Here is a 14,858-nt window from a genome sequence, read left to right as displayed (position 1 = left end):
GGTGGTAGGCACGCGCCTGTAATGACAGCTACTCCGGAGGCTGAGGCAGGAGAATTGCTTGAACCCAGGAAGCGGAGGTTGCAGTGAGCTGAGATCACGCCATTGTACTCCAGCCTGGGTGACAAAAGCTAAACTCCGTCTCAAAAAAAAAAAAAAAAAAAGGTTGTGTAAACTGGCTATCACCTGTTTTTTTTTTTTTTATGTTCTGTTACTTCACTTTTAGCCAGTCTTATCTAGGAGCACTTGTCTCTTATTGAGCATCATGTTCCTCTGCCAATGTTTACATGTTAAAGAGAAGGAGAAGAAAAGGATTGAATAATGATGCTGTTTATAGATACCAGAGGACTAAAAGGGAAACTATTGTGAAGGCATTGCTTATTACTAACACTGTTCATATTTAATTGCCATATGTTTATATATAATATTAATAACAGATTACTTTAGGCATATATAATTATGACCCCAAATATGTATAGCCTTCTTTCTGTTCATGAACTTAATTTTTCACCACTTTAAAAATATTGGAGGGGCAGGGCATGGTGGCTCACACCTGTGATCCCAGCACTTTGGGAGGCGGAAGTGGGCAGATCACCTGAGGTCAGGATTTCGAGACCAGCCTGGCCAACATGGCAAAATCCCATCTCTACTAAAAATACAAAAGTTAACCAGGCATAGTGGCAGGCGCCTGTAATCCCAGCTACTTGGGAGGCTGAGGCAGGAGAATCGCTTGAACCCAGGAGGCGGAGGTTGCAGTGAGCCGAGATTACACCATTGCACTCTAACCTGGTTGACAAGAGTGGAACTTCATCTCAAAAATAAAAAAATAAAAAAATATATACATACACACACACACACACACACACACACACATATTAGGGAGCATTGTTAAGGATTACATTATAATGAAATTTTGGTATATAAGTGGAAACACATTTTCTTAAATGGAATCCAAAATCAAATTGCCAGTCCTTTTGTGTATTAGAATATTATATCCAATGATCACCTTAAACTCAAAACTTAGTATCAGAAAAATCTCTAATAGAAATGTTTTTAACTATAGGTATAAACTAATCTGAAAAATGTAATAAAGAATTTCTATTTTTGTGTAATGTTTAAGAATGAGTTTTTAAAATTATTTTTTAAAATTATATAATCCTTTTACAGTTTGGTAACAACAGAGAATGGCTTCAGCTCTTGCATACCTTTTCTCTTTACTCTGTGTTCTCAGCCAAGTTCGTTGCCAGTTCCCGTCATTTTTACATAACATACCTTATATTCTAGTTACACAAAATTTTCAAATGATCTCTTTCCACTCCTTCAAAAGGTTCTTTTTAATACATTCTTGGACAGAGTGGCATGAGGGGGAAAAAAAGATTACATGTATACTCGGCTTGCTATATTAATTACATGTATATTATATACATATGTGAATGGCATATATATTTTCATGTGGCATCTGTTGCAGTAGAATTTGATACAGACTGTATTTGATTATTTAGCTGAAGAAACTTGTCAAAACTGTTTCCTCCTTTTTCAATCTTTTCCCATTGCCCATTGCCATTTTTTTTCTTGAGTAAGATTTAGTGAAATATTCACCAATCTGTTGATTGTTTTTGAAACAGGTATCGATTAAGGAACAAAAAGATCAATGCCACTGTAAGAACGTTTCCTCTTCTAAATAAAGTTGGTGTAAACAACACTGTCACAACCACAGCCGGAAATGTCATTTCTGTCATAGGAAGTACTGAAACAACAGGGAAAATTGTTCCAAGTACAAACGGAATTTCAAATGCAGAAAACAGTGTTTCCCAGCTAATCTCACGTAGTACTGACAGTACCTTAAGAGCTCTGGAGACCGTGAAGAAAGTGGGAAAAGTTGGCACTAATGGTCAGAATGCTGCTGGGCCCTCTGCAGATTCTGTAACTGAAAAGTAGGTATTAGGTAAAAATGATTGCTAGAAATTCTTTTTCCTTTTTAGAAATGCCTGAGTGTTTTTACTTCTCCTGATGAATACCAGTTAATCAGAATTTTTACACAGAATATTTTGTGATGTAGAAGAAACACTAAATACTAAAAAATTTGAGTTCTACTTTGGCTCTGCAACTGAATAGCCCTGTGAACTTGGAAAGTGACTTTAACTCTGAATTTTGTTTTCCTCAACTCTCCCAAAGAGACTGGACCAGAATTTTTTTTTCACACCTTATTTTCTTGAACTGTAGTGTTGATTCCATAAAGATGCTAGAAAAGAACTAAACAGAAACCTAAGCAGGTAAAATGCTGAGCCTCTAGCTCTGTTTCAGTCAGAGCACTTTCACTTTATACTCTGTAATGAAGTGTAGCACTTAAGAGGGGACTCTTGGCCAGGCACGGTGGCTCACGCCTGTAATCCCAGCACTTTGGGAGGCTGAGGTGTGTGGATCATGAGGTCAGGAGATCGAGACCATCCTCACTAACACAGTGAAACACTGTCTCTATTAAAAGTACAAAAAAAAATTGGCCGGACATGGTGGCGGGCACCTGTAGTCCCGGCTACTCAGGAGGCTGAGGCAGGAGAATGGTGTGAACCCGGGAGGCAGAGCTTGCAGTGAGCCAAGATCACACCGCTGCACTCCAGCCTGGGTGACAGAGTGAGACTCCATCTCAAAAAAAAAAAGGGGGGGGGGACTCTTTGGAACCACACTCTCGGGGCTCAAGTTCTGGCTCATGGTTTCCCAGCTGTTTGATCTTAGGCCAGCTACTTAATCTGTCTACCTTAGTTTACTCATTCATAAAACTAGAATTATAATGGTGTCAACTTCCTATATTGGTTGCGAGGATTAAGTGAATTAATTCTTCAGTATGCCTCGAACAATGCCTGCCATATAGTAAGCGCTCAGTAAATATTTGCTTTATTATTATTGTCACTGTTAATTGCTATTGAGTGTCAGCATAAGATTTCATTTGTCAAAAGGTTTTGATGCCTTTAGAAAAAAGTTTTTAAATTTTCAGATGATCTGAAAAGTTATTTCCAACTCTAAAATCTTGAGTAAGATTTAGTAAAATATCAATTATGTTGATGTTCAGATTTTGTTGCCTATAAATAGTCTATCAGTATCTGTTATATGCCTGCTAGGAAAAAAGCATTGTGCTAGGCACATAGCAATCAATGATGGATAGATAAGCAGTAACATTTGCTACTTCTGCAGTCAGCACATGATGGGAGAAATTGTTTATTAAGGGACTTTTACAGACTGGGCATGGTGGCTCAGGCCTGTAATCCCAACACTTTGGGAGGCCTTGGTGGGCGGATCACCTGAGGTTGGGAGTTCAAGACCAGCCTGACCAACATGGAGAAACCCCTTCTCTACTAAAAATACAAAATTAGCCGGGCGTGGTGGCGCATGCCTGTAATCCCAGCTACCTGGGAAGGCTGAGGCAGGAGAATGGCTTGAACCTGGGAGGCGGAGGTTGCAGTGAGCCGAGATCACGCCATTGTGCTCCAGCCTGGGCAACAAGAGCAAAACTCCGTCTCAAAAAAAAAAAAAAGAAAAAAAAGGACTTTTACAGTCTTCCCTGGGCAAGATTTTAGAAAAGATATATTCGAGAACATTGTCTAATTAACAAATGTTATTTATGCACTCAATCTTGGAGCTCTGTTTTTGGCACATGAAACGTAAGATACCTTTGCTTTTAAGTGATTTATGATATAGTTGTGGATTTATGTAATATTAGCATTTACACATATGAAACAATACTGAAGCTGGATTAAAGGACAGGAAAATGTTATATTGCTGGGAGAAATATGGGGAATTACAGAAAAAAAGAACAACATAACATGGATTAAATCTGTCTGTAATTATATGGAATATTGAGGAGACTTTTAGATCTGAAGGCTTATGTTAGGGACTGGTATAAAATAAGATTAGATAGGTTGGTGCCAGATTATGGAGACCTTATGTATACATGTTTAGGAAATAAGCTTTTGAAGAGTTTTGGCAAGATAATGTTGTAAAACTGTTTTCTATCCATACAATGGAATATTATTCAGCCATAAAAAAGGAATGAAGTACTATTATGTGCTACGATATGGATGAACCTTTAAAACATTGTGCTAAATGAAAGAAGCCGGATACAAAAGGTCACATATTTATATGGCTCCGTTTATGTTAAATGTCTAGAATAGACAAATTTGTAGAGATAGGAAGTAGATTAATGGTTTCTAGGGGTTTAGGGCTGGGACAGGAATGGGGAGTGAATGCTAATGTGTATAGGTTTCTCTTGGGGATGATGAAAATGTTTCAGAATTAGATAGTGGTGATAATTGGACAACCTTGTGAATATACTAAAAATTACTGAATTGAGCATCCTAAAAGAATGAACTATATCTCAGTTTTTTAACAAAATAGACTAGGGTAAAAACTTTTTTTTTTTTTTTGAGATGCAGTCGCTCTGTCACCCAGGTGGAGTGCAATGGTGCAATCTCGGCTCACTGCAACCTCCACCTGCTGGGTTCAAGTGATTCTTCTGCCTCAGCATCCCAAGTAGCTGGGATTACAGGCACCCGCCACCATGCCCAGCTAATTTTTGTATTTTTAGTAGAGACTGGGTTTCGCCATGTTGGCCGGACTGGTCTAGAACTCATGACTGCAAGTGATCCGCCCCCCTTGGCCTCCCAAAAGGCTGGGATTACAGGCATGAGCCATTGCACGCAGCTGGTAAAGACTTTCAAAAAATAAATCTAAATTTTTTTTGGAACACAATTGTTCCAGTTGTTATTGGAACACAGGAAAAATAATAATTCTATGAGAGGTATTGTGGATGGCTTCTTAGAGGTGAAGTGATGATACCTGAGCTATATCCAAAAGTATAGATAGCAAGAAAGGAAGGGCCTTGTGAATGAAGAAGGCAGCACAGGCAAAATCAATAAGATATGAGAGAAGCTGCCATATTGGAGAGCCTAGAATCCTGAAAGTCATCTAGGATAGTGATCTAATTCTCACTAGGATGTGACTGAAGATTAGCTTTTCCCATAAGTTCCAATTTTTGAGATAGCTTGCATGATTTCATGAGGCGATAAATGTTGACCTTATCGTGGATCTTGTTGCCTTTTTGTTTATCAACAAAAGTCTATGAGTTTACCATTTCAAAGTACTAATCCAAATTTTAGGTATATAACATTTTGACATGGAGCAACCAGATAATCTATGTAAAGCATAGTGCCTGGAATAGACTGAAATAACCACTTGATAAATATTAATTATTATTGTTTCAAGGAAATCCTAATCATTTTCCTTGTTGTCTCTATTTTACTTGTGTAAAGAATAAGCCCAGCCCTAAAATATCTTTATACTCTAAACCCTTACATTTGTACCTACTATTATTACCCACAGTTCCTTAGTTATTTTTTACATTTTAATACACAGTTACACATACAAGTAAACATCTCCTAGACTAATCTGTGATAAACTCAAAGGCAGCCCATGTACCTTTTTCTTTATACCCTACCTTTTTTTTTTTTTTTTTGAGACGGAGTCTTGCTCTGTTGCCCAGGCTGGAGTGCAGTGGCGCAATCTCCACTCACTGCAAGCTCCACTTCCCGGGTTCACACCATTATCCTGCCTCAGCCTCCCGTGTAGCTGGGACTACAGGCGCCCGCCACCGCACCTGCCTAATTTTTTTTTATGTATTTTTAGTAGAGACGGGGTTTCACCATGTTAGCCAGGATGGTCTCGATCTCCTGACCTCGTGATCCGCCTGTCTCGGCCTCCCAAAGTGCTGGGATTACAGGCGTGAGCCACCGCACCCGGCCTATACCCTACCTTTAAAATGATTGTTCTAATTTGAGAAAAAACCCTCTAATCTGGTTGAGATGCAGTGTATTGAGTTCCTGCATAATTAACACGATCGTTTTCTGCAGTCATCACATATCTAAAGCTCTGTCAAAATTTGACTTTTTTTTTTTTTTTTTTTGAGACAGAGTTTCACTCTTGTTGCCCAGGCTGGAGTGCAATGGCGCGATCTCGGCTTACCACGACCTCCGCCTCCTAGGTTCAAGCGATTCTCCTGCCTCAGCCTCCCGAGTAGCTGGGATTACAGGCATGCACCACCACACCCGGCTAATTTTGCATTTTTAGTAGAGACGGGGTGTCTCCATGTTGGTCAGGCTGGTCACGAATTCCCAACCTCAGTTGATCCGCCCGCCTCGGCCTCCCAGAGTGCTGGAATTACAGGCGTGAGCCACCGTGCCTGTCCAAAATTTGACTTCTTAAAAGGAGTTAAGAAAGCCATAACATCCTTTTGAGCTGATTACTTAGTGACTCAACCAAGAAAATTGTTTTGTGTTAAAAATAATAATAATAAAAGGTTGGTGTGTTTTGCCTCAATTTAATGAGTTACCATTTCATTCACCCAGCAGGTGTTTACTGAGTACCTACTGCATGCCAGGAACTGTTTTATTTGTCTGACAAATATTTACCAAGTGCCTACTCTGTTCCAGGAACTGTTTTAGGTGCTGGGGATATAGGAGTTATCAAAATAAACAAAAGTGGCCTTTCCTCAAGGAGTTTATAGTTCAGCTAATTTAACTCCTCATAGAAAACAACCCTTTCTTACCATGTCTGTTTTCTTTGTCCCAAATAGTTCTACTAATGGACTATATTATTTCGGTTGAGAACTTGTTGAACAGAATTTTCTTTTTTTTAACCTTCAGTAGGGAAAAATGTTTGCTTAAAGAATGAGTAATGGCCGGGCATGGTGGCTCATGCCTGTAATCCCAGCAATTTGTGAGGCCGAGGTGGGGGAATTGCCTGAGCCTAGAAGTTTGAGACCCTCCTGAGCAACAAATCTAGACCCCATCTCTACAAAAAAATTAAAAAATTAGCCGAGTGTGGTGGCATGCACTTGTAGTCCCATCTGCTTGGGAGGCTGAGGTGGGAGGATTGCTTAAGCCCAGGAGGTCAAGGCTGCAGTAAGCTGTTATTGTGATTGTGCCAGTGCACTCCAGCCTGGGTGACAGAGTGACACCCTGTCTCAAAAAAAAAAAAAAAAATGGGTAAATGGTGACTAATGAGTCACGTTAATATCTGGGAATCGTTTTTATTCCCTGTGGCTTACACAGGAATATGACTCTGTTACCATGATTATGTAAATTAGCTGTGTAAGGTGGCAGTGAAATTCATTGCCTTATTTGTCAATGTGGCAATATCTGAAGTGTTTTCTATTAATGGTTTCAGAATATAATTTTATTAAAAATTTCTACTAAGGAGGACAGTCATAGACAGTGATTTATCCTTTGCCCTTTGTTAAATTTTCTCTCCAGTAAAATTGGTTCTCCACCCAAGACTCCTGTAAGTAATGTAGCAGCTACCTCAGCTGGGCCCTCTAATGTTGGAACAGAGCTGAATTCTGTGCCTCAAAAATCCAGCCCATTTCTAACTAGAGTACCAGTATATCCTCCGCATTCTGAAAACATTCAGTATTTTCAAGATCCAAGGACTCAGATACCCTTTGAAGTCCCACAGTACCCACAGACAGGTGAGTAATTTTAGAGGATTCTAAGAAAAAAAGAAACATTGTTTCCCTTAGATTAATGAGTGAATAGTTCTAGAATGTCTACATTTAAAAAATTAATCCTTTTGACCATATGACTCATAAGTTATTTTCCTTCTCCAAGGATCTGTGCTGCTAAATACTAACAGCTTTAAGGTTGTTATTCCTACAAATCAAATATAGGGTCAGGAATGAACTTTAGGGGGTTTTCTGTAAGTCCCCTGAAATGATGTAAAAAAATGTTTTATTTATGTATGCTTATGTACAATTTTGGAAAGAGAGTGAACAACTCACATAGATTTTGAGAGAGGTCTTCAACGTCTGCTCCCAAAAAGGTTAATAAAAATCAATGATGTAACTATTTAATCCAAAACCAGTGGCAATAGATGCCCTGGAAGGATATTTACCAGCCGTCTGTTAATAGCTCTGTCATGTGTTTTAAGGAGCACTTTAGCAAAGTATTGAACGTTAATGATTTTCATATAGTGGTATCTTGAAAATATGTAGCTTCTGGTCAGGTGTGGTAGCTCACACCTGTAATCCCAGCACTTTGGGAGGCCCAGGAGAATCGCTTGAGCCCAGGAGTTTGAGACCAGCCTGGGCTTGCATCATAGCAAGACCCTGTCTCTACTAAAAAATAAAAGAAAAAGCCAGGTATAAAGCTTTATAAAGCAGGGTAAGGTAAGGTTCAAAGCATATTGTATTTTCCTGCATTAAGGGCTGCCGTAGATTTAAGCCATTATAAAATGTTGGATTGTACTAAGATTACATTAAATATTCCTCTTTCCAATTTTCAAGGATACTATCCACCACCTCCAACGGTACCAGCTGGTGTGGCTCCCTGTGTTCCTCGCTTTGTGAGGTCCAATAATGTTCCAGAGTCCTCCCTCCCACCTGCTTCCATGCCATATGCCGATCATTACAGTACATTTTCCCCTCGAGATCGAATGAATTCTTCTCCTTACCAACCTCCTCCTCCGCAGCCGTATGGACCAGTTCCTCCAGTACCTTCTGGAATGTATGCTCCTGTGTATGACAGCAGGCGCATCTGGCGCCCACCTATGTACCAACGAGATGACATTATTAGAAGCAATTCTTTACCTCCAATGGATGTGATGCACTCATCTGTCTATCAGACATCTTTGCGGGAAAGATATAACTCATTAGATGGATATTATTCGGTGGCTTGTCAGCCACCAAGTGAGCCAAGGACAACTGTGCCTTTACCAAGGGTAAGTGAAGATGCTACTATAATGTAGTCATTAAGAGCCCAGTGTCTGGAGTCAAACCACCCAGGTATATATCCTGGCTCCTCCACTTACTAATTGTGTGACTTAAGGAAGTTACTTGACCTCCCTATGCCTCAGTTCTTTCATTCGTTTGATGGAAATAATAGTAGTACCTACCTCATAAGGCTGTTGTGAGAATTTAATCAGAAAATCAAACCTCTTAGAACTGGGCCTCATACATGTTAATGCTCAATAAATGTTATGTTCGGATAGGTAATTGTTGGGAAAGTAGAAAAATCTTAAAAATACAAGGTTAGGGCCTTTTTTCAGTATCACCACATACATACAATGACTTTCCTAAACAAGAAAAGTGAATGCTCAGATTCTGCTTTTAACATCAGTTGAATAAATATTAACCTTTTTTTTTTAAGTGTATGGAGAATAGACTAGGGTGACTTTCCCTGCTGTATTTTTTTATCCCAACAATATCATAAACTGTTTACATCATTTTCACACAGTTAAATTTATTCACCACTCCCTAGATGATTAAGATTGTTTCTTTTATCCCCCATTAGGAACCTTGTGGTCATTTGAAGACCAGTTGCGAGGAGCAGATAAGAAGAAAGCCAGATCAGTGGGCACAGTACCACACTCAGAAAGCACCTCTTGTCTCTTCAACTCTTCCTGTGGCAACACAGTCACCAACACCACCTTCTCCTCTATTCAGTGTAGACTTCCGTGCGGATGTAAGAAAGGTTTTAATTACTTAATGTTGCAGGGATAGGTCAAACAGCTGACTTCAAATTACGCATTCAAACCAGGAATAGCTATGTTGGATATTTTGCAGTGGTTTGGTGTGCAGTTGAGTTTAGTTCAGTAAACACTGAATATATATGCACAACGGCTAGGTGTTATGAGACTCTGAAGACTGTTAAGGCATAGTCCTTTACCAGGAATTCAAAATCTTTCCAGTAGTATAATTATTTTATGGTTTTTTATTAATAGTGTGATTTATATCTATCATTTATTGAGCACCTACTCATGCCAACACTGTACTAAGCATTTGCATAAAGCTATTTTATTTAATTCTCACAAAAACCTTAGGGGGCAGGTATTTTCTATATTTTACAGGGTAGGAATCTTACTTACAGAAGTGATTTGCCCAAGATCTTTCAGCTGTAGATAGCTGGGGTTTGAATCCTGTGCTGTCTGAGGTATTTCTTCACTACTTCATAAGAGATGCAGAAATACCTACAGTATTATTTATGCTCTTTACATCACTGTTAATTATTGTTCTTGGCATTACAAAGTAAGTTTTTGTACCAGGATGATTTTAATTTAATCTGGTGTTTTCAGTACTATTATATTTAGAGTAAACCATTAATTTCTTTTTTAAGTTTTTTTCTGGTTTATTCCCCACCCCCAAAAGTTCTGATATTAAAATTTTAAAAATATTTTCATTATAAAAAATTGCAAACATATACAGGTATAGAGAGAATAATATGATAAACTCCATGTACCCAACACCCAGGTTCCATAGTTATCAACTCAGTCAGTACTGTCTTATTTGTACCCCCTCTTCCCGTTGAATTGTTTTGAGGTAATCCTAGGCATTGTATTTTTTAACCCATAAATATTTCAATAAAGCATTGAAATTTTAAACTAGATCCAAATTGGTCTTGTCAAACTTAGACTTCTTCAAAGCAGGTAAATATGTTGACAACAGAGTGACAGAGCTGCCACTTGCTTGCTAGATGCCACTTCTGTTTTCTTTTTTGGTGTACAATGTATGCTTCAGGAAGTGAGTATTTCCCTGAGACTCAGATCTGCTGAGTTTGACTTGAGAAAAGTTATTTAACTTTTTTGGCCTTGAGTTTTTAAATCTGAATAATTAGTAAACTAGATTTAATGATTCGTATAACTTTAGTATTCTGGTCCTATAAGTATTCCTTATTCACAGTCCCTTTAAAATTTATTTATTTCCCCTTTAGCTCCAGAGCCTTCTTTGAATTCCTTTTGTTATTTGATACTGCATAATTTATCAGTTATATTCCCTTATTTGCACATGTCATTCTTTTTCTCAAGAAAATTATAAACACAGCTTGGTGTAGTGGCTCATGCCTATAATCCCAGCACTTTGGAAGATCGAGGTGGGTGGATTGCTTGAGCCCAGGAGTTTGATACCAGCCTAGGCAATATGGCAAAACTTCACCTCTACTAAAAATACAAAAAATTGTCTGGGCATAGTGGCGCATGCCTATAGTCCCAGCTACTTGGGAAGCTGAGCTGGGAAAATCACCTGAGCCTGGGAAGTCGAGGCTGCAGTGAGCTGGGATCACCCCACTGCACGTTAGCCTGGGCGGTAGGAATGAGACCCTGTCTCAAAAGAAAAAAGAAAATTATAAACTTCTTTAGGATATGGACTGTGACCTCTGTGTGTATCTATGTATTTGTTTTTTCTTACTTTTTTTTTTCTTGGAGCACCCCATACCATTTAGTAGCATACTATAAATGTTAGTTAATTGGTTTTGATAGTATTGGTCAAATGTTCCATATGAGCACTTAAAGGACAAAGTGAAAAGGGAAAGCATGCCGTTTTCTATTGTAAAAATACCATTTGTTGCTTATTACAGTTTTTTATATTAGTTATTGAAAGAGTGTAATTGTTTGCTATGAAGTCCTCTGAATTCTATAATAGTTCCTTTATAGTAGTTACAAGCTTGTAAATTTAAGCTTCTTACTAATTGGCTTTATCTATTTATTTTTTTTTAACCAGTTCTCAGAGAGTGTGAGTGGTACAAAATTTGAAGAAGATCATCTTTCCCATTATTCTCCCTGGTCTTGTGGCACCATAGGCTCCTGTATAAATGCCATTGATTCAGAGCCCAAAGATGTAATTGCTAATTCAAATGCTGTGTTAATGGTATGATTTTGCTGGGGTTGCAGGGGTTGGAGATGAGAGATGATGCATGTTCACTCACGTTGTAGAATGAATGTTTTCTATTCATTCGTTCATATTGTTGCCTTATAACTCATTAGTAGCAGCAGGGTTATATTTAGGTAAGTCTGAAATAAATTATATTTAATGTTTAGATTATTTGAACATTGGTGGTTTAATGGTAGTTTGTTGGATTATCATTGAGTCTAGAGCTAGTTTTAAATTAACCAAAAAACCTAGTTACATGTCTTTTGATAGCGTATATTTACTAGCTGAAGTAATAGCCAACAGTCCTTTTGTTGATTTTCTTTGGTTTACACAGGACCTGGACAGTGGCGATGTTAAGAGAAGAGTACATTTATTTGAAACTCAGAGAAGGACAAAAGAAGAAGATCCAATAATTCCCTTTAGTGATGGACCCATCATCTCAAAATGGGGTGCAATTTCCAGATCTTCCCGTACAGGTTACCATACCACAGATCCTGTCCAGGCCACTGCTTCCCAAGGAAGTGCGACTAAGCCCATCAGTGTATCAGGTAATCTATTTAAATAATACCTAGCCTGATATGTTCTAAGCACTATGCTTTTTCTTTTCTTTTTTTTTTTTTTTAATTGAGACAGAGTCTCACTCTGTTGCCCAGACTGGAGTGCAGTGGTGCAATCTCGGCTCACTGCAACCTATGTCCTGGGTTCAAGTGATTCTCCTGCCTCAGCTCCAAAGTAGCTGGGATTACAGACGTGCACCACCACGCCTGGCTAATTTTTGTATTTTTAGTAGAGAGTATTTTGTATTTTAGTTTCGCCATGTTGGCCAGGCTGGTCTGGAACTCCTGGCCTCATGTGATCCACCTGCCTAAGCCTCCCAAAGTGCTGAAATTACAGGTGTGAGCCACTGTGCCCGTCCTAAGCACTATGCTTTTTAATCCCCAGCTTGTGAGATGGAAAACATTTCCCTCCATTTAACAACCATGGGAAACTCAGAATTAGGTGGTTTAACCAGCATCATATGGCTAGTGGGATAAAGTACGGATCTATTTTGAGAAGTATACATTCATATCAGTACACTAATTTGTCACTTTTTTGACCATTGTTTCATTCTACATGTCTGTAGATTATGTCCCTTATGTCAATGCTGTTGATTCAAGGTGGAGTTCATATGGCAACGAGGCCACATCATCAGCACACTATATTGAAAGGTAACGTTTTTCTTAATTCTATAGGATTCTCCATTCTCAGACTTGTATGTATCTTAAGAGTACACATCCTACCCCCAGTTCATGAAATGTGCTTTGCTTATCTGAGCTATGTAACAAATTTCTGAAAAATATTTGCATTTAAATTTGGAATGACTGAAGTTTTCAGGGTTGATCTGTCACATAAAACATGGTTATTACTGCTTTTGTTGCTTCATTGACTTAACTTTTATTACAGTAAACATATTTCTCTTTAAAGGGACAGATTCATTGTTACTGATTTATCTGGTCATAGAAAGCATTCCAGTACTGGGGACCTTTTGAGCCTTGAACTTCAGCAGGTAGGCTCTGTAACTTAGCTATGAATTTTTAAAAAATAGAATGCCAGTTGAAAGCTATGGTTGGAAGCTAATTTTACTTTTCTTTCCTCCTCATATAGGCCAAGAGCAACTCATTACTTCTTCAGAGAGAGGCCAATGCTTTGGCCATGCAACAGAAGTGGAATTCCCTGGATGAAGGCCGTCACCTTACCTTAAACCTTTTAAGCAAGGAAATTGAACTAAGAAATGGAGAGGTAAAGAAACTGAATCTTTCGGCTTCATGCTTAATGTATTTGTTTTCTGCTGCTGCATCTTGGTTATACCATTACTGAGTGTATTTTGGTGTGCCTATATCTCTGATAGATGATCGATTGCTTTTAAAACTCATAATAGAAATAAAATTGTAGTCCTAGATTTCTTAAATAATTCTTTAACTAGATCATTGAAAATTTTTTTTTTTTTTGGAGATGGAATCTTGCACTATTACCTGGAGTGTAGTGGCACAATCTCGGTTCACTGCAGCCTCTGGCTCTCAGGTTCAAGTGATTCTCCTGCCTCCCGAGTAGCTGAGATTACAGGCACCCACTGCCATGCCCAGCTAATTTTTCTATTTTTAGTAGAGACAGGGTTTCACCATGTTGCTGGTCTTGAACTCCTGACCTCAAGTGATCTGCTTGCCTCACCTTCCCAAAGTGCTAGGATTACAGGTGTGAGCCACCATATCTGGCTGATTATTGGGATTTTTTATTTTAATTTAAAAGGGAAGCCCCAGGTTCCACAGGTATAAAATCAGTATTTTTCTTAGTTACAGAGTGATTATACAGAAGATTCAACAGATACTAAACCTGATAGGGATATCGAGTTAGAGCTTTCAGCACTTGATACTGATGAACCTGATGGACAAAGTGAACCAATTGAAGTAAGTGCCACAATTAGATAATTGAGAGGCTTTGTTCGATTGAAAATTTAAAAGTATAAAATACTTTGATACTGAAGGATTGACATTTTATTTTCTTAGGAGATCCTGGACATACAGCTTGGTATCAGTTCTCAAAATGATCAGTTGCTAAATGGAACGGCAGTGGAAAATGGGCATCCAGTGCAGCAGCACCAAAAGGAGCCACCAAAGCAGAAGAAACAGAGTTTAGGTGAAGACCATGTGATTCTGTGAGTGTTAGACAGAAAATTCATAAACAAAAAAGGGGCCAGAATGGATGGAGCGGAGGTGAAGGATGGAAGGTCTGAATTTTGAGGGAATTGAATCCAATAAAGCAGTTCATTTTGTAGCTCTTGAACTTTGCTTTTTGTTGAGATAAAGCGTGAGTTTGAGTTTTTGAGATTTGAGTTCAGGGGTCACCCAGGCTAGAGTGCAGTGGCTGATCTCGGCTCACTGCAAGCTCTGGCCTCCCAGGTTCACCCCATTCTCCTGCTCCTCAGCCTCCGAGTAGCTGGGATCACATAGGCGCTCGGCCACCATGTCCTCGCTAGTTTTTTGTATTTTTAGTAGAGACGGGGTTTCTACCCATGTTAGCCAGGATGTCCTGGGATCCCCTGACTCCTCGTGATCCACCATTTCGGGCCTCCCAAAGTGTTGATTACAGGTTTGAGCTGTCATGCTCGCCTGTTGAGATAGGTTAATTCTAAAATTCC

At 38.8% G+C, this 14,858-nt stretch overlaps 1 protein-coding gene across 8 annotated transcripts in view; it reads left to right on the top strand.

The window, feature by feature from the left end:
- The window catches only part of RC3H2 (ring finger and CCCH-type domains 2), a 56,235-nt gene that overhangs the window by 34,942 nt on the left and 6,435 nt on the right, over nt 1-14,858 (top strand). For 4 of the 8 annotated variants that reach the window (XM_031654487.1, XM_021927177.2, XM_021927178.1 and 1 more), the window contains 11 exons: nt 1,623-1,931; nt 7,299-7,513; nt 8,327-8,760; nt 9,333-9,503; nt 11,534-11,680; nt 12,018-12,231; nt 12,807-12,891; nt 13,148-13,229; nt 13,328-13,462; nt 14,014-14,127; nt 14,227-14,375. In XM_031654487.1, coding sequence (XP_031510347.1) covers nt 1,623-1,931; nt 7,299-7,513; nt 8,327-8,760; nt 9,333-9,503; nt 11,534-11,680; nt 12,018-12,231; nt 12,807-12,891; nt 13,148-13,229; nt 13,328-13,462; nt 14,014-14,127; nt 14,227-14,375 — 2,055 coding nt within the window. The remainder of the gene's footprint in view (nt 1-1,622; nt 1,932-7,298; nt 7,514-8,326; nt 8,761-9,332; nt 9,504-11,533; nt 11,681-12,017; nt 12,232-12,806; nt 12,892-13,147; nt 13,230-13,327; nt 13,463-14,013; nt 14,128-14,226; nt 14,376-14,858) is intronic. The other 4 variants (XM_031654490.1, XM_031654489.1, XM_031654488.1 and 1 more) reach the window with 4 other exon arrangements.

This window comes from Papio anubis, chromosome 13 (genome assembly GCF_008728515.1).
Source record: "Papio anubis isolate 15944 chromosome 13, Panubis1.0, whole genome shotgun sequence".
In the NCBI taxonomy this organism is placed as follows: domain Eukaryota; kingdom Metazoa; phylum Chordata; class Mammalia; order Primates; family Cercopithecidae; genus Papio; species Papio anubis.
This window is presented reverse-complemented; position numbering and strand designations above follow the sequence as displayed.